Here is a 25,101-nt window from a genome sequence, read left to right as displayed (position 1 = left end):
GTGTTTGTTACCAATAAATAGGAACTCTATTGTACTTTGTATTTTGATCCTATACCCAACAAGCTTGCTTAAATCTTCTGTTTGGACCAATAGTTTGTCTATAGATTTTTCTTGGATTTCCTATGCAGACAATCACACCATATGCATGTAATGATAGTTTTGTTTCTTCTTTTGCAGTTCTACCTACTAAACTAGCTCATGGGGGAGCAGTAATGCTTTCAAGGTTCATCAATGTTGTAATATGTATCAGAACTTCATTTCTTTTTTATGGCTGAATAGTATTCCATTTTATGGACACACTACATTTTGTTTACCCATTCATCTGCTGATGGACACATGGGTTGTTTCTAACTTTAGGTTATTGTGAATAAAGCTGCAAATAACACTGGTGTACAAGTTATCTGTTTCAGTCTTTGTTTTCATGTTTTTGGCTATGTACCTAGAAGTGGAATGTTGGCCCATATGGTAATTCTACATTTAGCTTTTTGAGGAATCCAAACTGTTTTCCACAATGGCTGCACCATTTTGTATTCCGACTAGCAATGTGTGAGGTTCCAGTTTCTCCACATCCTTGCCAATATTTATTTTCCTTTACAATTTTGTTGTTTTTATTATAGCCATCCTAGTAGATGTGAAGTGGTATTTCATGGTGGTTTGATTTGCATTTCTCCAATGACTAAGGATGTTGAGCATCTTTTCATGTGCTTGTTAGCCATTTGTATACGTCTTTCGAGTAATGCTGAGCTGTTTGTATATTTTGGAAATTAAGCCTTAACAGGTTGTTATCATTTGCAAATATTTTCTCCCAGTCCATAGGTTGTCTTTTCGTTTTGTTTATGGTCTTCTTTGCTGTGCAAAAGCTTTTAAGTTTAATTAGGTTCCATTTGTTTATTTTTGCTTTTATTTCTACTGCCTTGGGAGACTGGGGTCATTAAGTTTTAAGTGGCAACAACATATAGGGAGATTTTTTTTTATCCAATTTTTAAAGTAGGAGTAGTTTACTTTTTTTTTTGTAACTACAGGTATAATTGTATTTTTCCTACCATATTACTCTGTTCTTTTTCTCAGTATTATCGTTTGCTTTTTTCCCATCTGCTTCACTGCCTTCTCTTAAATTGATCATGTATTCTTCATTTCCTTTTCCACCTAAATTAGCAGACTTAGAAATGATACATTCTATTTCTATTATTTTAGCACTTAATCTTAAATTTTAACATAGTTATTTTTAAAATGAATGGTAGAATACTTTGGCTCTGTTCATTTTTCTTCTAGTTTTATGGCTCATTGTTGTCTAGTATTTTAGTTTTACCTTGTTTTAATATAAAACTAGTTAGTAGTATTTTTGTTTTATATAGTCAGTGTTGATTTACCCACACTTCTCTCTTTGCTCATCATGGATTTTTTTTTTTTTTTTTTTTTTTTGCGGTACGCGGGCTTCTCACTGTTGTGGCCTCTCCCGTTGCAGAGCACAGGCTCTTTTTTTTTAGTATATCCACAGAATTGTCCAACCATTATCACAATCAATTTCAGAACATTTTCATCTCTCCAAACGAAATCTCATATCCACCAGTGGTCATTTCCCATTCACTACAACCTTCCAGTCCTATACAACCACTGATCTACTTTCTGTCTCTATAGATTTGCCTGTTCTGAACATTTCATACAAATAGAATTATACAATATGTTGGGGTTTTTGACTGCTTACATTCACTTAGCATTAAAAAAAAATTCACCCTTGTTGTAGCATATATCAGTACTTAATTCCTTTATATTGCTGAATAACATTCCATTAAGTTAATATACCACATTCCATTTATCCAATCATCAGTTGGTGGATATTTGGGTTGTTTCCACTTTGGGGCTATTATAAATAATGCTGCTATAAATATGCCTGTACAAGTTTTTATATGAACATGTTTTATTTCTCTTGGGTATATATCTAAGGAATGAGATTGCTGGGTCAAATGGTAACACTATGTTACTTTTTGAGGAACTGCTAAACTATTTTCCACAGTGGCTACAGCATTTTACATTCCCACCAGCAATCTATGAGGGTTCTAATTTCTCCACATTCTTGTCAACACTTATGATCTGTCTTTTTGATTATAGTCATCCTAGTGGATATGGAGTGGTATCTCACTGTCTTTTTGATTTGTATTTCCCGCTCATTGTTGCTTCTTCTCATATCTTCCTTGTGTATTATATTTCCTTCTTCCTAAAGTATATCCTTTATTGTTTATTTAGCAAGAGTGTGTGTGTGGTAAATTCACTCATATCTGTATCTAGAATTATGTTTACTTAACCTTAACATTTAAATTATAATTTATCTGGTTACAGAACTCCACACTGCAGTTATTTTTCTTTGTGATGTTTTGAAGATATTATCCCACCATCTTCTTGCTTCTTTTATTGAGAAATCTTCTTAGTGCAATCTATTTATCATTTTTTCCCCTATAACTGCCTTTAAGTTCTTATCTTTGGCCTTGATGTTCTGACGTTCACTGAGACATCTTGGTTTGGATTTTTTTTTTTTTTTTTTTTTGCGGTACGCGGGCCTCTCACTGTTGTGGCCTCTCCCGTTGCGGAGCACAGGCTTCCGACGCACAGGCTCTGCGGCCATGGCTCACGGGCTCAGCCGCTCCGCGGCATGTGGGATCGTCCCAGACCGGGGCATGAACCCGCGTCTGCTGCATCGGCAGGCGGACTCTCAACCTCTGCGCCACCAGGGAAGCCCTGGATTTATTTTTATATTTTTAGACTGAGGTTTATACTTCCTGAATCTGAGGATTTCATAAATTAGTCATATTATTTTTGAAAATTGTTTAGCCTTCATTCCCCTTCATTTTAGAATGACTGTCAGATGTATGTTGAATCTTCTGTTTATCTCTTTTATATTTTCTGTTTATCTATTGTGCTGCATCCTGGATAATTTCCTCACATCTATCTTCCAGTTTTAGAATATTCTTTCAGTGTATTTGATACGCTATTTAACAGATTTTCAAAAATTCAGTGACTTTTTTTTTAATTTCTGGGAATTCCATTTATTTCTTTTTTTTAATGTACTTGTTCTTTTTTTTAAATATATAGTTTATTGTTCTCTAATGTTTCAATTCTTTCTTTCATGTCCTCCACAGTCAGCACAATATCCTTTCAAGAAGTTCCTGTTCTGTTTTTCAGTTCCCCTCCCAAATTGGGAGTTTTTAAAAAATAAGAATTCAGCTATCTTACAAAGCTTGTTTGGGTCATATTTTACCTGTTAGTTCTAGATTTTTTAAGTGGAAGTGTTTTCAATATTTCTTAACCATTTTTTATAATATTAAAAAACCAAAAATTTAACCTGAATTAGAAATGTGTCTATCTGGATGACCCATAGCTTTTAGGCTATTTAGTTCCTGAGGTGAGCAATCATCTACTGGAATGGGAAAATTGTTATTTCCTTGTTGCTATTCAGTAAATGCCAGATGAAAACAATTCTTAGATGCGTTAAATAGGCTCTATTCCTACTGCTTGGAGTAGACTCTATGATCATCCCATCCCAGGATATGAAAGCCATCATTCTATAAACTCAAAGTTTTCATTTTCTATCACCCAAAAGTGAAGAGTAAAAGAAAACATTTTTATTTCTGTTTTTAACTAAGGAAAACTTTTATTTAAACTGTGCAATCAATCAGTATTTAGACAGCAGTTTTATAAACATTTTGGCATTTAAACTTTTATTCATTTTTGGCATGACCTGTAGGATAGTATATAAACTATCCTGGGGAGGGGGAAAGTACTAGGCAATGCTTACTATGATGCTAGAAAAGGAAAACAAACCCACATTATTAAGCAAAATATGTTTTAAGAAGACATTAAAAAGGTACATTCAAAATCAAGGTAAACATTTGCTTTCTTCATGCAATGGAGTTCACAGAGCTGATCCCCTGAGTCAAGTATAAAATTAAAATAGCTCAGCTCTAGAGTCCATTAGCTAGTCTGCAAATGCTGCCCTTACAAGAAAATTGTATACAGAGTGAAAGGATCCAGAACACCCATAATATGAAACAATGTAACTGGCTCCCACACTTTCGTTTAATTCACATCTTCAAAGAAAATAGAAAAAAAAATCGCACATACACAGACATAAAATTTTGTCCAACAACAGCAACAGACAGACAAACTTACTTAATATATGTCCTCCAGTCTACTGATAGGCTAAGGCAATGTGTGTGTATTCAGGCTTTGCAAATTTCTGTAACAGGCTCATGTTGCTAATCATCGGTAATCATTTTCATTTGCAAACAGAATGAAGAATGTGGTAATAGGGAGAAAAATGTTTTAGGTAAACATTTTAAGTATTTTTGTTATTTTAAAAGACAGTTCTGTAGAAAAAGAAACTTCTGTAACATACATTTTTAAAGATAAAGTTTGTAAGTTAGGACTGTGTCTACATACCATGAACTACTTACAAGATATAAACCTGAGTAAATCAAGAAAGGTGTTCAGAATCTCATGGATTATACTAAGAGTGATATTGGCTGGTTCAAGAAAAAGTTAGGTAAAGTATTTCCTTTCTCTAAAAAAAGATGATAATCGTATATTTCTTGTCAATAGCCTTAAAGGTTGACTTGAGTAAACTAGAATTAGGTGCCAGTAGGTGTTACCCTAAAATTTATTCCGAATAGTTTAAATAAATTTAGAAATGCTCCATAATCTTGAAAAAGTAGATCTGTTAGAGAAGAATCCTAAAAATGCACTTCTGTCTTACCCATCTACCCCTCTGGGGATAAAGATCTCTCTCCTTAAGAGAGAGATCTTTAAAAGCCAAGATATCAAAAAATGAAAGATAAATTAGGGTAAGATGATTTCATGTTTAGCACTCTCAAAAGCACTGTAAATTCCCCTATTCATCTTACAGATTTACCTACATTAAAGATGAGTGTTTAAATCCCAGTCTACATCTTTTATCCATCACTTTCTTCTGTTTTTTTTGGTGCGTATACAGGAAAGCAAACATTTTTCATTTTAGCACAGGCAAAATTGTAATTGGAAAGGCTGCCCTGTAAAACAAAAAAATCTGTTAAGATATGTTTCACAGCCTTATAGAAATTACTTTTGGATTATAATTATCTACACTTTTAAGTTTTCAAAGTACTACTGCTTCATTCTGCACAACAAAGTATCCTTACTTCATGTTAAGAAAAGGAACAAAAATAGGTTAAGAACTTTCCTACCAAACAATTCGCAAAATGGTCAAAAACTAGAATTTAGATGTGCCAAAGACTAACCTTATACTTGTCCTACTATATGATTCTCCTCAACTTTGCTCTCTCCTAAATTAATTAGGTTGAATTCAAATAACAAATATGCTCTTCAGATCTAGCAAGAAAGGATGACTGCTTACACACCTGGCTTTTTCTAGTTAATAAATTTCTATTTAGATATGGGGACTACAGAAAAATAACGAAAGATAAAATTAAATTCTGAACACCTAGTCTAATAAGGAAATGCTTGAACAGATAAGGACTACAGAAACCATGCCTACCTTGTTTACTGCAACTCTAGGCACAAGCATCAGCTTTCAGACACAGTTTCGGCTAAGAGAAATAGAAGGTTTTAAACGAGGAAAAAAGGGAGTTTACGAGATGACAAAGAGTGAGTTATAGCCCAGCCTCCTAAATTCCTCCTTGAATAAATGAACGTAACTAAGACAGACTTCTCTCTGTTGATTGGCTATGACTGTGTGGACAGGTTGTGTTGACACAGTGGAAGGCACTATGAGCCTAGGTAATTAAATATCATGTCTTAGCTGAGATGATGTTATCATAGTAGAAATCCTATAAACCCTGAAGTTGGACCAACTTGGGTTTGTATCTTGGCTAAGCCACTTACTAGCTGTGATCTTTGGCAAGTTAGACATTTTAAACCTGTTTCCTGATCTCTGAAATGGGAATAATACTTGCCTTGCAGAATGTAGCGGTGTGCAGGGATGAAGATGTGCTTGGCACATCGCATACGCTCAGTAAATGGCCTTATCCCTTCCTAAGGAGTAGAGTCAGAAGTGGATGAAAAATGACCAGCACTCTTAACCTTACTCAGAATATCATCACGGTCTCCACCCCATGATGGAGATAGCTTTGTTTCGTTCATTGAAGAAATGCTGAAACTTAGGGTATAATTATAAATTATCCTTCAAATCTGAAAGAAGGCTTGACTTGACATGATCCAGGAATCAGAACAAACTAGAGCTGTGGGATCTAAAGCTTTCTAGGAAAAGGGACAATTGAAATCAAAGAAAACAAAGACAAAATTTCCTAGGAGTTGTACATGCTGCTAAGTATAAGTGGAGGTTCTTGCTAAGGCTGATGGAAAATCAAGAGGCTATCAAACTGAAAACCAAACAGTGGCTGGTGAAGCTGAAGAAATAAACCCAATTTAAAAGTCAGAAAGGGTGAATGTTGCAAAATGCTTTTAAAAGAAAATGAAGAATGAACTTGAGCATGGTCCTGCTCATCTAATCTGAGTTCCTACGTTTGAGGTCTTTCCCCCAACCCTACCCCACCGACGTAATCACTTAAGAGAAAAGGAGAAAGCTCAACTATAATATGAACAGTTTTCAAAAATATCTGATGAAATTCCATAAAGTTAGAGTCAAATATTAGGAAACTTTCTGTTAAACACATAGAGCTGAGATGTTAACTTACAAAGCACATATTCAAAAAGTTTAAAGCCGAACTGTTTTTGCAAGTGATTTAGAGAGAAAGTTTAATGTAAACATTCAATAGGCGATAAGCCAAGGTTTTCATACTTTGACATTTTGAAGATCACTAAAGGGCACATGGCTTCACACTTCCAATCTCTGTAATGCTATAGACATTTTATGGAGATCAGAATTCTACAGAAATAATATATCTGTTGTACGTAAGAGAACGGCCATCTACGGAAGTCCACGCCCAAATCCCTGGACTCTGAATATGTTACCATACAGGGCAAAAGGGACTTTGCAGAGGTGATTAAGTTAAGAATTTTCAGATGGGGAGAGTACCCTGGATCATCCAGATGGGCCCCAACTAATCACATGAGTCCTTAACACTGGAGAATGTTTCCCCGTTGGGGTCAGAAAAAGAGATATGATAATGCAAGTGGGGTCAGAGAGAATAGGGGGTGGGGTCTACAGTTTCTAAAATCCAGAAAAGATAAGGAAACAAACCTTGATTTTATCCCATTGAGACTGTGTCAGACTTCTGACCTACAGAACTGTAAGATAATAAATTTGTGTTGCTTCAAGGCCAACTTCGTGGTAACTCATTTCAGCAGCAATAAGAAAATAATACAGTATCTGCCTGGTAAAAATGCAAGGCTGTCATGTTAATCTTAAACACCTTCAAAGGCTTACCAAGGGAAACCGCCTGAGGGGATTAAAGCCTGCAAACATACACATTGCATTAGCCTGTGATCTCATGTCCTGAGCATAAATCAACTTCACACAGAATTCTAGGTATGTGTTCTTCTAAACATCAATAAAATTTACAATTAGACAACTGGTTGTGTATGGTGATCTCCAGAACCCTGTGCTCTGTGCTCACAGCCCACAGAAATTATGACTATTAAACCAAAGCAATTTTACCAGAGACCCATGTGCCAAATTGTCAGGAACAAAGTCTACAAAATACATGTTTAGTCTTAAATCATGCCTCTTTCGATGTATTGGCACTTTTTTTCTTTTTTTACATTCAGTATTAAACATTTATATTCAATGAAACAGAAGAGTATGTGTGAATCACTACAGCCACTGCTGAGATGGAACCACATCTGGATATTCTAGAGTTTAAAAAAAAAAACCTTTCAAATCATCTTTTTTTGTGACACTCAATTGTTTCCAAAGGTGTCTTCATCGACTTGAACAATGACCCTGAGTTGTCAGCATGAGCAAGTTTCTGGCATATGTCCTTAATGAAGCCAAGACACACCAATGCAAATCACTGTCATTGTTCCCAGCGTTGGCACTGCGCTTGTTTGAAACAAAAGCAAATGAAAAGCATTTCACTGAGGATCTAATTTCCCTGGGGTGCCAAAACTGATTTTTTAAAGCCACTTAGTGGATAAAGCTGTGTCCTTACTTTTAGGCTAATCAAAATATAAAACTCCAGATTTCATGAAAAAGATTTTTGTTCCCTTGATGCAATTAAAATATTTCAATTTATGGACAACTTTAAAGAGCAAAGAACAGCCACTTAAAACAGTGATATGATTCTTTTCCCTGTTATATCCCATTGCTCCCCAGAGATGAGAGCATCCCTATTATTAAGGGACTGCCTCAAGCCTTCAGAGTTAACCACATAATACTTTAGGCAGAAGGAAGACAGCACAGACTGATTCAGGGGTTGCCAGAATGCTCTGCAGTGGAAAAGCCTGCTGATATTTCTGTTGACATCTCACACTCAAGGTGCTTAGGAAAGTTATCACATCATTTGGCAAAAACATCCTGTGGCTGAATCAGCAGATTTAATGGGAAGTCCCTATGTATGCTATTTGTATACAGACAGGGTTCTGGAGAGACAAGTTTGGTTGACATAAAAACAAGAAACAATGGTTTAATGTACAACTAAATCTGCCTATATGTGGACATAACCTTAAATATCTTTGGTTTTCTAAAAATTTGTTGATAAAAAGTACGTGAATTAAAACACTGATAAATACCTATATAATTGTATTGCTTTTAATTATGTAAACTTAGCCCTTTGATATCTTTCGCTACTAAAGCTAGATTCCCTATCAGCCTCTAAATAAATTTATTTCAAATCTGCTCATCTTTACTTACTTACAGGCTAATCTATATATTTGCATGATCTTTGGTATGAAAATACTGATGAGCAGTATCTTGTAATATTTGGCATAAAAATGACATGCATGTATTAGTACTTACAGCAAATAAGTCTTTGGAAAAGAAAATAGTTACTATTTGCATATTAGCCCCTTCAGAGTGAAAATACCATGAAGTAACACCACTATGAGAGATGAAAGAGAACCTTCACATTTTAGTTACAATTTCATACTTAAGACTTCAAAGAAGCTAGCTTTGGCCAAGTAAAAAGAAGTCTTTGGTGTTCACTAAATACCTTATTCAATGAGACCAAAATATTTCTCTTTGGTGAAAAGACTTTTTTTCTCTACAACAAGTAGTTTCAACAATTTCAAAATACTTTAATACTGTAGAGCTGAAGATTTACTTGCTGAAGAAAAAAAAATTACACTTGAAATTCTTTGGAACTATCTGCTGGTAAAGAAATTATTTTAAATGCTCTGGTAACAATAAGGTAGTTAAAATTACTAGTCTAATTAACTACAACAATCAAGATAAACCCTATTATTCTGGGTTAGTAACTACTTGTATAAGCGTCATACCTATAGATGTTTCTAGTTAATTAAATTTTGGGGGAAATCATAGTCAAATTTTCACTTCCTACTGAAAATTCTTTGGTAATAGGATTATTATGAAAAAAATCTTATATAAGAACAAAATGAAAAGGTGAAAGAGTGAAAAATGTACTGGTAAATAATTAGCAAACAGTTATAGCCTAAAGATCTACAATAACTATGGGCCTATTCATCAAAAACAAAACAAACAAAATACTTTCCTTAAGGACTTCAGATCATCATTTTAGGCTTTTAAAATGATTCAAATTAATAGAGTCCTAGACATGATGGATGACGTTTCAACTTTAGATTCTGTTTGCCTTGTAACGAAAGTTTAAAAACATAAAATGAACTCACTGTAGTCCTTAGTTTTAGATATTGATAAAAGTTGGCCTCACATAATTCTACTTATGAACCCCAAAACGCCATACCCTGTCAATTTGCCCATGCTTCCATGAGGCAGCTCAAAAGTAACAAAACGTTCCCTGAGTACAGGAAAAAAAAAATAACACTAGAATAAGTTTAAAAGGAGGTAGTATAAACAGGAGCTATAAAGGCAGGAGCAGCATTTTTCCTGGCCTCAGATTGTTCACCTAAAGCTCTGCTTTTTTGTTTTGCCATCAAGCCCATACTTAGATAACTAAATGGGGGACTGTGAATTTGGTTCAGAAGTGCATGCTAGCAATTAATGTTGGTCTACTTCTGAACACATCCAATTTGGCACAAAACTACAGATTAAAAAACAACCAAAAAAGGTTGTGTCATCAGACACTGGGGTAGAAGATGATAGAGGTGGGACTGTCATCCAGTAACATTTTTTTGACTTTAGAACACCATTTAACATGACCCCCCACTTCCACAAATAAAAGGTTTCAAGGGGGATACCCATTAAGATTCCTTTTAAAAAGCGGCTCAAAAGTCATTTCCAGATAATTTGAAGAAATACTTTTAAAAGGAAAAGGGGATCCCTTCTCTACACCATGTATTTAATTCTTTATTGTCTCTCACTGCTGGGCACCTAACAGGTAACTGTCTCATTACTGAAAGAAGGCCTATTCTATGTGGCTAAGTAAACAGTTTACTGATTTCAAACCAGCAAGAGGATTAACTCACTCCTGGAGTTAGCATTCCTCATTCACAGCATTGACACTGAAGGAAGATTAAACAGAGTACCAAATTCTCTTAAGAATTCAAGAAAATACAACCAAGTTGGTAGAGATCTGAATACTTATCCCTAAACAAAACCTGCATAAAAACAAACCAAAATGCTTTGATAAAATACTGTACATCAAAAGAGTTACTGATAAAATCCAAGAAACTCTTAAGGCAACTTTCTGTACTCTTATCCTGAACAACTTCATGAATATTAAAAAGGTATAAGGCAAAGAACTTCATAATATATAATGGAAGGCACTGTTACCGTGATAACCTCAAGTTCATTTTACTGTCTACTGCTGCATTTATCTTCATTATTAATATTTAATGAAACTTCTTTACCCCTTTAAGCCAAGCTGGGATTAAAAAAAAACAACACAAAACACCAACCCTAACCTGTTCTCTTTGGAAGTCTATTTCCTGCAAGGAGTTTTGCAACTAATTCTGGAAAGGTTGAGGATGCTTTGCAAACTAGACAGTGCAGCCTTTGGCCAACTGTCAGGCAAAGGAGCAGGTAGAAAAGGCACGGCTTCTAGGCAGGCTGAGACTTGGGATACAGCAGATAAAGCACTCAAGACTCTAATGCCCACAACATAAAGGCTCTAGAAGCAATAGGAGTCCCTGTATGCTACTGAACAGTTCTATTCTCAAAAGAGATATGCTTTTTTGTTTTGGTCATTCAGTAAAGTCAACAGTCCCACTTTTCTCTTCTCTGCGGTTTCAGTCCTCACAGTTGGAGGTGTTAAATTATCCAAACCATACAGAGGTCATAGTTTGTTGCTGTTGTTTCTTAAATCAGAGCTTCAGATAAACATTCTTACTCATCTACCTATATGACTCCTTTGATCACACACATTACACATACAGCAATGAAAACAAAACGCTACTAGGAAGTATCATCGGTTATGTAGCTGAGAAACTATCACAACAAATGAGGTAACAAAGTTGTCTTCTGAGTTTGCCATGTGGCAAACTGAGGTAGATAGTCAGCAAAGGGGCTTTCAAAAGTCTTCCCTTTGCTCCAGTGATATATTTCATAATCCAGTCAAATATCTTGACTGTCTTTTCACATTGCTGACACTGAAACATTCAAAATACGTGAGCTTAAAGATAAAAAAAAAAAAACACATTCAAAAAAGGTGAAATACCCAATAAGATATCATGATTTTAACAAAAGGCTTTGGCTCCCTGTTCACTGTCCTTCGAAAAGACTTAAAGGTGAGAATACCTGGACGTGGCTATCTAGATTGGAAAATCCTTTTTATCAAAGCAGAGCATGGCAGATGGTGGCTGAGGAACTGAAGAGGAAATCTGCTCAGCATCTGATGGCACTGCATGTTCCTCACACTTTCTCATCGAGGGATCCCCACTCGAATCAGTGCCAGTGAAGGAACTGGGGGTCAGAGGTGTGGTACTTATAACTGAGGACAGGTGTATTTCATCATTGGACTCATGGGAGAACCTTCCAGAATCCCCAGTTTCGTGGCTGCCTTCACTATTCGCTGAATGCTCAGTATCAGTTGCAACACCAAAGGGTCTTGAGAAGCTGGCTGTATGACCTGCGGAGCTGGGGGAGTCCTCGTCACTGATTAATACGGTAGTGCCTGGCTGGTAAAAGCAGACCGCTTGAGTAAATCTTCTTTGAGGCTGGGTAAAAATACATAAAACACCATCAGTGATAACAGAGTGCTCTTAAAAAATAACAAATCTGGTTTTGCACATTGTGTGTGTGCTGAGCTAGCAAACTGATCGAGTACATGGGTAAAAGACCATCATGAAGGAACTGTCTAGGTCAGTGGTTCTCCGAGGAGTGGGAACACATCAGAATTACTGGGGCAAGTGAAATGTCGAAAGGCTTCTTCAGTGATTTTGATGAAGGCTCCTGCCCCATCCCTTTCTCCATTGCCCCTCAACTCCCACTGAAAACCACAGCTCTGATTACTATTCCAATTGTCACTTCGGTCATCAATACCCATGGCTTTCCATAGAGTCATGCCCCTAATTAATAAAATCACGGCTAGAAAGAACAAAGAAGTTAAAAAAAAACTCACTTACATTTTCCTCTTTTTAAAATTACCATCTCATATACCAGGGGCAGCAAAAGATTTTTTCCATTTAATGGGTGAGTTACCTGCTCAGCTTTTATCTTCTTAGAATCTTGGAAAAAAAGCCATTTTTTCTTAGTGTTGTTTTTAATTATAGGACCATAGCTATTAATTATCAGGTCAGTTCCTCCCTGGAGATATAAAAGGGGAAAATGCACATATTATAGATTTCAGTTTATTACAAGTAGTACACAAAATTTTTAAATGTTAAAAGAAAAAAATGATCACAGACATTATTATTTCTTCTTTTACACCAGCAGCACACAACAAATACAAGGTACTTGTTCGTGATCAAAAAGATATAATAGGTTTATTCCTAAGACAGATATATATGCTGAAGTATTTGGGGTGAAGTGTAAGGATTCCAAAACATATTTTCAAATGACAGAGGAAACAAAAATATATAGAGAGAGATACAAAAGTATGAAAAGATACTGACAATTATTTGTGCATTTATTAAATTTTTTCAACCTTTTCACATGGTTGAAAAATTTAAAAAGGATTTAGGAAGAGAAAAATGGGCCCACATATGCTCAACAAAATGGCAATAGACGGGGGATCAGCTCTTAGGCTAACCCAAGGGAATTCAGAGACCTGGCCTCCAAACTGGCTTCTCTGCTTCAATTCAGGCCCCCACTCTGCTCTGTGTCCTTTCATTTTAGATTCTCCCTCTCTCTTCCCATGTCTTCCTCCCCACTTCACTTCTCTTCAATCCTTTCTCATGTCTAGTTCCAAGTTAGTAATAACAGAATGACAGTGTATTTTGGTACTTTCTGTGCTTATTTAAAAGTTTTAGGTTCTAATGTTCTAGATTAATTTGAAATAAATTAAATGGCTTACATTTGTATCAGAAAATAAAAGCTAAATTAAGTTGCAAACAAAAAGACAACAGGAGTAGCAAAAATCAATGTACTATTATTTACCCATAATATATATAGTATATAGCACTGTGCTAGATACACGTAAATTGCATCTGCTAAATATAATTATATAAAATTTAACATCAAAATTGCCTGAAATTTTTTAATATTTTTGGTATTCTAAATTTTAGGGAAAGGTTGGGGAAGAAGAATTTATAGCAGGATTTGGCAAACTTTTCCTGTAAAGGGGCAGATAGTAAATGTCTTAGGCTTTGCAGACCACACATGCCCTCTGTTGCATTTTCTCCTCTTCCTCCTTTTTTGTTCCCCCCAAACTACCCTTTAAAAATGTGAAAAACATACTTAGCTCAGAGATGACCATACAAAAACAGACTGCAGGCTGGCCTGGGCTGGGCTATAGTTTGCAGATACTTAATTTACAGCACATTCGTTATGAGGGCTATTATAATAATGCACGATATCTAATGCTGCAAGTGACTAAAAATAATTTTCAGTTGGTGTTCATAATGCTTATCGCTGTACTATTATTACACATAGTGGAAAGGACATGAAGTATTATCCTCCAATGACATCTCTTTACTATATCCAACTTCCTAAGGCCGTACAGGGTAGGATTTTGAGACATCTATTTATATACTCTATATTTAAAAAATTTTCATTCACACCTGGAATGTGCTGATGCTCCATTTAGTTCTAAAATCAAATAAACTAAGTTGAGAATGGATTAATAAAAAATCGTCCATCCAGTATACACACAACAATCCAAATTGTAGTAAATATGGACTGATGACCTTGATGTCCTTATTTAAGACATCTCAGCTCCACATAATCCGAACTAATTGAATTTATGCTACTTTCTCATATTTCCTTTATCTTCATCTTTTATTCTTTTATCTATCCCTATCTTCTCCCCAAATATTGTATGCAAGGAAGGATCTGGGTGAAACGGTTTCACATTTCATTATGTGAAGTATGGACACAATACACTCAACATACAATTTTTTGGTAAAAAGATTTTACGCATAAAGATAAGATGAATGGTAGGAAGGACTATGTAGCACAACAGTCGCTCAGCTCAGAGTACCTTGGCATCGATGAAGCTGTTCGGCATGATCATTGGCATTAAGGACTCTTCATTTTCTAGAGCTCCTTCCAGGTTCTTTCCTACTTCATTTCCATTGGCTAGGGAGGCACTGGTATGAGATAATTGTTGAGTCCCATTCTGTGCTGTCTTGGAGGCAGTTGATTTCCTGAAATATTGCAAGAAAAGGAAATTTTCTAAGTCCACAAGAAGAGAGAAGCAAATGTACCAAATTTGGTGAAATCTGGGAAGTTCACAACTTTGCAAACAATGGAGTTCCTTAATGCTTGTTTCTTAAATATCTTTAGAAACTATTAGATTATAACTCCAACTCACTGCTGCAAACTTTTATGATGTGAGAAGGCTTGTTTTTTTTGTCCCAATGTCTGTTTATATAAAATTACTCTTTACACTTAGTAAAAACCTTAATATTTATAAAGTACTATTATTTATTATTGTCGCTTATTTATAATATATGCAGAAACTGTAGTTTAAAAAATTTACATGCTCTCCTTCAGGTCTGTAGATTGTCACACTAACGTAACAATTAATGATGACAAATTTACAGTAGCACTTATGCAAGATTTAGGCATCACTAAAACAATGTACATAAAGATTTCATTAAAAAATTCTTGAAGTGAGAAACTTGGACAGTAAAATTAAGCCAGTTATATACAAAAAACTTTAAAATTCTTTCATTAACATGTTTTCTGAGTGTGTTTCTATGCACAAGTACCAAAAACATATAGAATAAACTCTGAAAAACCTATGATAATGCAGAGAGTCTAGTGATGGAGATTGCCTAAAAATGATGTGTATTTGACTTTGATTTTTTTAAATAAAGAACCTTAATAAATGAAAGCAAAAGCCAAAATATAAAAGGTTAGAAACAGAGAGGTTCACTGAATACTGAGAATTTAGCTGAAGTCAAAAGCACTGATAAAATTGCCTGACAAGAGTTTATAGAGAACTAATCCCTAGTTATTACATTTGTTTTAATCCATGTCTGGAGAATCCCAAACATATGACCTATGGTGGTGAGGGTAGAGCTCTCAAGTGACTCAGACATTTCAGGCTACTTAAATATGAAAATATTCCAGGAAGTAAGGAATCCCTCAATCAGCAGATACATCATATTAAGTGGGTTATTTTCTTTAAAAATCCAAAGGATATACTTTGTGTTTCTCAAAATACCAAGGAAATGAGAAAACTACGTCCTCATTGAAGAGTATTTTGTTGGTACAGTAATTTTTTTCAAATGGTGAGAGAATAATTTGCCAAAGTGAGCACATCTCTATAGCTGTAAGAACCCAAGTAATAATACATTCATTTTAAAGTGGAAAATCCAAGTTACTCTAAAAGGCACTTGATTTCAATTTGTTTCTGTGGTTACTGTAATTTAAATGTTTTTTAACCACATCAACATCTCTAGCAATGGAAACACACCTGGCTTTACTTCGGTATATCAAGATGAGAACACAGATGAGGATGCAGGTCAAGGCTATGCCAACACCTACAGCAATGCCGGTCATTGATTTTTGGTCCAGATGGTAATAGCCTGAATAAACTGGAAGGGGAAACACATGTACTCAGAGTCAATCAGAAAAGTAAATGATTCCATTTATCTTAATTCTCAGATATTAGCTTTTCAACAATGTGTCTTCCTCTCATAGGAAAACTTTTGACAGTATCTGTGTCTAAGCAAAGAAGACATATTACTCTTTTATCAGTGACCTTAAAATTGGCTTATCTTCTCATATTGAAGATTCTAAATATGAGTTCTAGGTATTATTATATCAAACATGAACATCAGTTCGTAATTTATAACGCTAAAAGGCACAAGGCATAGATGTTCACTGACAGGCCAAAGGGTAGCTTTCATGTCATATTACCTTAAAAGCAGATCTGTATACTGAAGACTAGTTTTCCATTTATGCATTTTCATTTACACAGCAGTGCTTCTCAAACTTTAATGTGCATAAGAGTTACTAGGGGATATGTTAAAATGCAGACAGATGCTGATTCACGAGGTCTGGGGTAGAGCCCACGCACAATTCTGCATGTCTGACAAGCTCCCAGGTGCCATTTGTGCAGCTGGTCTCTAGGCACTTTGACTAGCAAGGTATCTGAGAAGCGAATACGAGCCTTGCTCTCCGCTTCCCCTGATGATACGGCAGCTACTGTGGCTACCTCCTTCCTGTGCTTAAATCTGACTGCCCTGCCCTTCTCTTTGTTTCTCTCTCTCCTTCCCAAAGTGTCCATCCCACAATACTGAATGACTATCCTCTGAGGAACTAAGAGCCTTTAAATCCCGCCCTGAATTCAGCTGGCACCTCCTCAATCTGAAGCTGTTCCTGCCACACCCTGCATCGCCACCCAGGCCCCCTCCCCCAGAGAGGGGAAAAAGGACGTGTCTAGTCCTGGGTCACAGGGGGCCCCCGGCGTCCTTCAGAACAATAGGACGATACCCTGAGTGGAGTGAGAATGGCTCTTTAAAGGTATTTTTTCCAATTGCTTTCTGGAGAGAAATAACTTTCACTCTGGAGAGGATGGGGTTTTTGTTTTTGTTTGTTGTTTTGGTGGGGAAAACTCTTAATGAAAACCATGCTCTTCTTAGCTTGAACACCACAACCATCACTGCCATTTATTTCCACAAACCCCCAGACGCCTGCTCCCATCAGCTCAGGGGTGGTGTGGCTCATCTGTCTTGGTGGATGCACAGCTGGGAGGAGAAGTAACTGGGACACAGTGGTCTGAAAACCACAGTTAGTTCTGAGGGAAGTGTTTTCTCCTTCTAGGAGTGCAGGGAGAGCCATGCAGCTCCACAACATCAGAACCTTGCCAGCAAGAATTCAAGGAGCCGAGTATGGGTTTAGGGATATGGTCACGGGAGGAGCAGAAATATAGCAGAGGGGAGCTGGAAAACAATGTGTGTTTTCGTTTCTTAAGGAAAATCAATGATTATGGCAGTATACAAACCTTTGACATCAGCAGAATCTAAACGCTTGGGCCTCTGATTTGATTCAGGAGTTTCCTTTGGAAGTACGGCCAGCTCCACAGAATTTGAAAAGGGTCCTTCTCCTACCTCATTGGATGCAGATATCTTGACAATGTATATATTTCCTGCCACAAGGTTTTCTAGCAAAGCCATGGTTATTGCCCCTATAAATATATCAATTACAAATTAAGTAAACTGTCTTTTATTTATTCTTTTAATCACACAAACATGGTCCTTTATTTTTAAAATATTTTTCTGATTATAAAAATAACACATTTATTAGAAAACATCTGTAAAATAAATAAAATGACAATCTCCCATTGTTAACATTTTTGTGTATTTGTGTGTGTGTACGTGTGTGTACTGTACATGTGTGAGTACATATTTACTACGTGCATTTTTATATCCTAGAGTTTTCATTTAACATTGTGCCATGCACACTGCCCCTATATAATCCTTCTCTGTAATTTTGTTTTAAGAGTAGCTCATAAAATCAACATGTATTTTTGTTTGGATACATATATGTATATACATATATATATATAAATACACACTTTTTTTTAACCAAAAATATATATATAAACATATATGTAATTTTTTACTCTTTACATAGGTATGGATACAAATAGCATTAAAAACATTTTATTATGGAATATTTCAAACATAGGTAAAGACAAAATAACACAATGAACTCAGATTCAACAATTACAAGTAGATTTAAAAAATCCAATATGAGGGCTTCCCTGGTGGCGCAGTGGTTGAGAGTCCGCCTGCCGATGCAGGGGACACGGGTTCGTGCCCGGGTCTGCGAAGATCCCACATGCCGCGGAGCGGCTGGGCCCGTGAGCCATGGCCGCTGAGCCTGTGTGTCCGGAGCCTGTGCTCCGCAACGGGAGAGGCCACAACAGTGAGAAGCCCGCGTACCACAAAAAAAAAAAAAAAAAAAAAAAATCCAACGTGAGACTCTTTCTTTTTTGGCCATGCCTCACCGCTTGCGGGATCTTACTTCCCTGACCAGGGACTGAACCCATGACCACTGCAGTGAAAGCACTGAGTCCTAACCACTGGACTGCCAGGGAACTCCAATGAGTATCTTTTTTTTTTTTTCTTTTAGAAATGTTTAAACCACTTACAGTAATTGTGATAAATGATTTTGTTCTTATTTCTTAAATTAGAAACAACAATTATTTTTGAAAGTATGAATATATTTTTCACTCTCCTAATCATTATCTAAGATTTCCTGAATATAAACAGGCAAGAAGATGCCAAAGTTATGTAGGAACCTCACGGTGTTGAAGGCTAAGACCCCAGATTAACTATCAAAATTATCACCAGCAACCTGGCTAGCATCTACTTCTCTCCAAAATGAATCATCATTTGAATTTATATATATTTGGTATTGAAAGGTATCTTCTCTGATGGCATGACTGCCAAGAAGGATTCCTATTTGGGCACTGCTATTTCTTGAGGTGTCTTTCTGCTCTTGTCCTGCCACGGCACTGAAGTATTTTTCTTACAAAGGGAATCCCACCCTAGGAATTAGTCTTAATGTTAAGAAACCAGGTATAAAAGAAATTCAGCTAGGAAGTTGTTCTTGCACTGCATTTATGGGTGGATATTCACAGGGAAACCTAGCTTCCCTGGGGTAATTTCTTCTCATTTTTTCCTGATGCAGGGCACCCTTACAATAAATAGTTTTAGAGAGCTTACAACAGCTGGTAGCTGTCACCGCCAGCTCAGAGCTGGCTACACTAGTGCACTTGCTACAATATATTTCATTATGCAAGCGAAATGCAGGGTGATCTTAGAGCTGAGGCCATGACTCAGAGGCTACCTCTGCAGGTCACATGGTGGGAGGGAGCTGGACCCAGTGGCAGTGCGAGGAGCTGAACACAGTTTGCTTTCATGTGCTCCGGTTTCAACCTGGCCTAGAAAGAGTGTGAGCTACTTGAATACACAACTGTTGAATAAACACACTGACCCCTATTTAGAACCAGGAAGAGTGTCTTTGCACTGCCACTTGCTCTTAGGCAGGTGAATTAAAAAGCAACAACATATTGTGACATGTTACCATTAGCTAGATGGAAGAACATTTCAATTTGTTTACCAACATATAAATAAATTGAGTCTCCATTTTATCATAGAGTACTTTACATTTAATTTTAGAAAGTGTTTGGCAAAGTCAATCACTAGTGAAATTAAAATTCTTTCGCTTAATTTAAACATTACAAATGGATGAGCTGTGTGTGTATATGTGTGTATGCACACTCCCCTTTCTCCCACAGGAAGTCTTCCTTCAGACAAAAAAAGGAAACTATAACATTCAGGTTCCCATACGAGCAGTTAAACCAGTTCCCAAATATTAAAGTGATTTGACTGTCCCTATATTCTCTCAGCAAATGGTCTAAATTCCAGTTGGTGTGATTGTTTCAGTCTACAGCCTTTTACACACGTCTGAACTTTTAGCTAGACTAGGAGTTTCACAAACAGGACAGTGTTAACAGGCTCAGCGTTGGATCGATGTTGATCAAGTCCTGGCATGTTACCAATTAAGTAATTTGCAACTTGGGGCATGTCACTGAACTTTACTTTCCTCGTGGGGGCAATAATTCCCACCTCATATAATTATTATATGGATTAAATGAACTACCATGGACAAGTGTCTGACACAAGTGTATATACTCAATGAAAGTAAGTCTTCCTCCTCACCTCTGATCTCCTCTCTTCCCTTTCTGGAGGACAGAAATTTTTTTTCACATGTGAACAGCTGAAGGTGGCTAGCATAATGCTTTGCACAAGATAATTCTCAGTAAATACCAACTGAACTAATACTAAAATATGAGCCATTTGTTACCAAAGGAATGTTCATTTAAAATATAAAAGCAGGGCTTCCCTGGTGGCACAGTGGTTAACAATCCACCTGCCAATGCAGGGGACACAGGTTCGAGCCCTGGTCCGGGAAGATCCCACATGCACGGAGCAACTAAGCCCGTGTGCCACAACTACTAAGCCTGTGCTCTAGAGCCCGCGAGCCACAACTACTGAGCCTGCGTGCCACAACTACTGAAGCCCACGCGCCTAGAGCCCGTGCTTCACATCAAGAGAAGCCACCGCAATGAGAAGCCCACGCACTGCAGCGAAGACCCAACACAGCCATAAATAAATAAACACATTTATAGAAAAAGAAAAGAATGTCACCATATGTCACAAGATCTTTAACTTGTCATATCACCTCTCCAGACCTGAGTTTTCTTCTCTGCAAAATGAAGAGCTGGTGTCCATCCCCAAATACTAATTACTATTCATTCCGCCTCCAATTAGCGCCTTCCACTGCAGGCACACTGCTGTCACTCCAGTCTTAACATCATCACCTCATACCTTCATGCTGTCACGTGTCTCTTCTCTGGCTTCCCAGACCCCAACCTCCCCAGCTCCTCCTCTGCCTGCCCCTCCCACCCCCAACTCACCCTGGAAATGACATTCAGACTTTTCCAAGAACACAAGCTTCACTGGGCTCAGGGACCTCCTCTCTTTAGTTCACTGCTGTGTCCCCACTGTCCAGAGCAATGCTTAGTGCCTAATGGGTACTTATGCTGGTCAGTTTTAGATATCAACGTGGCCAGGCTATAGTGTCCAGTTGCTAGCTCAAACACCAGTCTAGATATGGCTGTGAAGTTTTCTTTTTTAAGATGAAATTAATGTTTAAACCAGTAGACTGAGTAAAGCAAATTACCCTCAATAATACAGGTGGGCCTCATCGAATCAGTTTAAAGCCTTAAGAAAAAACACTGAGTACCCCCGAAAAGGAAAGAATTCTGCCTCCAGACTCAAGACTTCAACATCAACTCCTGTCAGAATTTCTAGCCTGCTGACCAGCTCTGCAAATTTCAGATTTAGCAGCCCCAGTTCCTTCAATCTCAATCTCTCTCTCTCCCACTCTACCTACCTACCTACCTATCTGTACACACATACACACACACACATGCAAATACTACTGGTTCTCTTTCTCTGGAGCACCTTGACTTATAAACTACTCAGTAAAGATTTATCAAATCTTACAAATGCTTTTTTTTTTTTTTTTTCCCGGTTCGCGGGCTTCTCACTGCTGTGGCCTCTCCCGTTGCGGAGCACAGGCTCCGGACGCGCAGGCCCAGCGGCCATGGCTCACGGGCCCAGCCGCTCCACAGTATGCAGGATCCTCCCAGACCGGGGCACGAACCCGCGTCCCCTGCATTGGCAGGCGGACTCCCAACCACTGCGCCACCAGGGAAGCCCACAAATGCTTTTAACCTATAAAATAAAACACTGTTTCATGCTAAAAAGAAAAACAAACAAAAAACCTCTCAGAATATATTAGACTCTGGGGGCTTCCCTGGTGGCGCAGTGGTTAAGAATCCGCCCATCAATGCAGGGGACACGGGTTCAAGCCCTGGTCCGGGAAGATGCCACATGCTGTGGAGCAACTAAGCCAGTGAGCCACAACTACTGAGCCTGAGCTCTAGAGCCCATGGGCCACAACTACTGAGCCCATGTGCCACAACTACTGAAGCCTGCATGCCTAGAGCCCACTGTCTGCAACAAGAGAAAGCACCGCAGTGAGAAGCCCGTACACCACAATTAAGAGTAGCCCCCGCTCATCACAACTAGAGAAAGCCCACGTGCAGCAACGAAGACCCAACGCAGGCAAAAATTAAATAAATAAATTTATTTTTAAAAAAGCAAAGCGTAAGATTTTACGGTTGGAGAAAAGTCCCAGTATGCAGTCTCATACCTTTCTCTCTTCTGTCCATACTAAGTGATTTTGTTTTTTCAATTCCAGTCTTAACTTCATCTACATACTGATGACTTCTAAGTTATACCACTAGTCCATACCTCTCCCATGAACTTAACCCTCCCACCGCTTATTCAACCTCTCTACTTGGACATCCAAGAGGCATCTCAAATGTAACATGTTCAAAATCAAACTTTTGATTTCCCCCACCAATTTTGTTTCTTTTTTTTCTTATACCCCACATCAATCTGTGGCAAATCGAGTAGACTATTCCTTCAAATTATGTTCTCATAGCTTCTTATTACCTTCCTTGTTATTATCCCTGTCCAAACTGCCATTAGCTCTCACACAGACACCTGCGAATTAAATGGTTTCCCAGGGACTTCCCTGGAGGTCCAGTGGTTAAGACTCCATGCTCTCAATGTGAGGGGCATGGGTTCGATCCTTGGTCGGGGAACTAAGATCCCACATGCCCCATGGCGTGGCCAAAAATAAATAATAAAATAAAATATACTTTAAGAAAAAGAAGAACTAAAAAAGTAAGTGGTTTCCCAATTTCTGCTCTTACTTCCTTATAGTCAATTTTTCAGGTAGGCTGCTAGGGGGTTGCCAAAGTAATCCTTTCAAAATGTAAATCAGATCAATGTCTTCCACCCCTCTTAGAAAAAAATCCGTGGTCCAGGAAGTCTGGCCTACCAGATCTTCCCTTGGCAACCTCCCCACCTCATTTCCCATTTCCTCTCACTCTGTCTAGCCACCCTGGCCATCTTGTTGTTCCTCTAAAATGCCAAGCGCACTTCTGTCTCAGGGCCTTTGCACTTCCCCCAGATATCCATATGTCTCTGCTCAGATGTCATTTCTTTCAAAAGAACTTACTCCGCTACCTCCATCACTTTATTCTTTCCCCTATTTTTTTTAAAATTTATTTATTTTATTTATTTATTTTTTTGGCTGTGTTGGGTCTTCTTTGCTGCGTGTGGGCTTTCTCTAGTTGCAGTGAGCGGGGGCTACTCTTAATTGTGGTGTACGGGCTTCTCACTGCGGTGGTTTCTCTTGTTGCAGAGCATGGGCTCTAGGCATGTGGGCTTCAGTAGTTGCAGCACAGGGGCTCAGTAGATGTGGCTCGTGGGCTCTAGAGCTCAGGCTCAGTAGTTGTGGCGCATGGGCTTAGATGCTCTGTGGCATGTGGGATCCTCCCGGACCAGGGCTCGAACCCACGTCCCCTGCATTGGCAGGGGGACTCCTAACCACTGCACCACCAGGGAAGCCCCCTCAAACTCTTTACATTTTTCTCTCTGAAAAAAGTAAACTCAATTGCTTTTTACTTATATTGTTTATTTTGTTCTCTATGAATTACTAGCATTAGCTATGAAAAAGGTTCCCTACATTTAACAAGAGACAAAAGCTTTTCACTGATAATGTTTCTTAAATTTACACAAGCAGCATAATGGCAAAAATAGAATTTTCCCCCTATGCTTTATTATATAGTTAGGAAGGCTTATACAGAAGTAAAAACTAATTACAATTCATTTTGCTATTGGGCCATCAATGAGGCAAAAATGTTGTTTTCTGGGCCTTGTCTGAAACTGACAAATGAATGCATTAAAAAGAACCAAAACTAAATACTGTTTCTTTTTAGGCAGGTACAAATGAAGAGCCAAAGGAAGTATGTGCTCATGAGATCAAAATTCTTTTATAAGTACTTATATAACACTCATTAAATCAGGTTAGTCACTTGGTCAAATGTTGTGTCAATGAATCATTTTGGAATTAATTAATGAAAACTGAATTATATATTTTAAGAATATTGTGGCAGACTGTAAGATGAATAGCCCTGCATAAATTACGCTTCCATCTCTCCATACCTGTGGGCAGTCTCTTCCCACACTAAGTCTGGGCTTGCCTACATGATTCGTTTTGCCAGTGGGATGTTAGCAAATGTGAATCAGGCAGAGGTCTGCAAAGCTTTGTATGTGGGGCTTCTTTCCTCTCTCCCGGATTTTGGAATTCTCCCACTGTTTTTATGCCACCCACACCCTGTTGAAACCCTGAGATGATCAGAGCCTCATGAGTGACCTCAGGAGACACCAAAAGAAGAACTGCCCTGCTGATCCCACTCCAAACTGCTGACTCAGAGAGTGTGAGAAAATAAAATGGCTGAGTTTTAGAGTGGTTTGTTAGAGAGCAGTAGATAATGGATAAAACACAAAATTGTATTGCTGGGAGGTACTTATTATTACTTTCCAGGCTGTTCAGCGACTAGGAAATCATTACTTAGTGGGGCACCCGCTTAATGAAAAATATGAATATGCAACTATCAAAACTCCAGCTTCTGTTACCATTTGTTTATTTTACAACTACAAAAGTGTTATATTGATTACATCCACATAAGTGACCTTAAAGTGTATTCTCTTAATTGGGTGAATATTCCCCTTAAAAGGTAAAATGTATGTGGAAGTGCCTGGCACTGTAAAGTGTTTAGAATATGTAGCTGGAAAACAAATTTCCTTCTCAAAATCCTTCTTAAGCTTTTAATTGCCTGGAAAACAGTTCTTAGCATGTATGTCTGAATTTAAAAAGTATCAAAATCAACTATAATTCAATAAGAAGTTAAAAGAAGTATCAAAATCATGAAATTATACTGTTTATGTGATGGTCCATCCAAACACTGGCATATGAGACCTGTCCAAATGAAAGATTCCAAAATTTAAAAA

General features: G+C 37.6%; 1 protein-coding gene across 1 annotated transcript in view; it reads right to left on the bottom strand.

Annotated features, from left to right (window-relative positions):
* Positions 1–11,793: 11,793 nt before the first annotated feature.
* Positions 11,794–25,101, bottom strand: part of PRTG (protogenin) — a 128,189-nt gene continuing 114,881 nt past the window's right edge. Inside the window, exons 16-20 of the mRNA XM_030878759.2 lie at positions 17,598–17,780; positions 16,065–16,185; positions 14,622–14,787; positions 12,683–12,787; positions 11,794–12,198 (exon numbers count right to left, since the gene is read on the bottom strand). Coding sequence (XP_030734619.1) covers positions 11,794–12,198; positions 12,683–12,787; positions 14,622–14,787; positions 16,065–16,185; positions 17,598–17,780 — 980 coding nt within the window. The remainder of the gene's footprint in view (positions 12,199–12,682; positions 12,788–14,621; positions 14,788–16,064; positions 16,186–17,597; positions 17,781–25,101) is intronic.

This window comes from Globicephala melas, chromosome 2, assembly GCF_963455315.2.
Source record: "Globicephala melas chromosome 2, mGloMel1.2, whole genome shotgun sequence".
NCBI lineage: Eukaryota > Metazoa > Chordata > Mammalia > Artiodactyla > Delphinidae > Globicephala > Globicephala melas.
The sequence above is the reverse complement of the archived record's forward strand: the minus strand, read 5'-3'. Positions and strand labels throughout refer to the sequence as shown.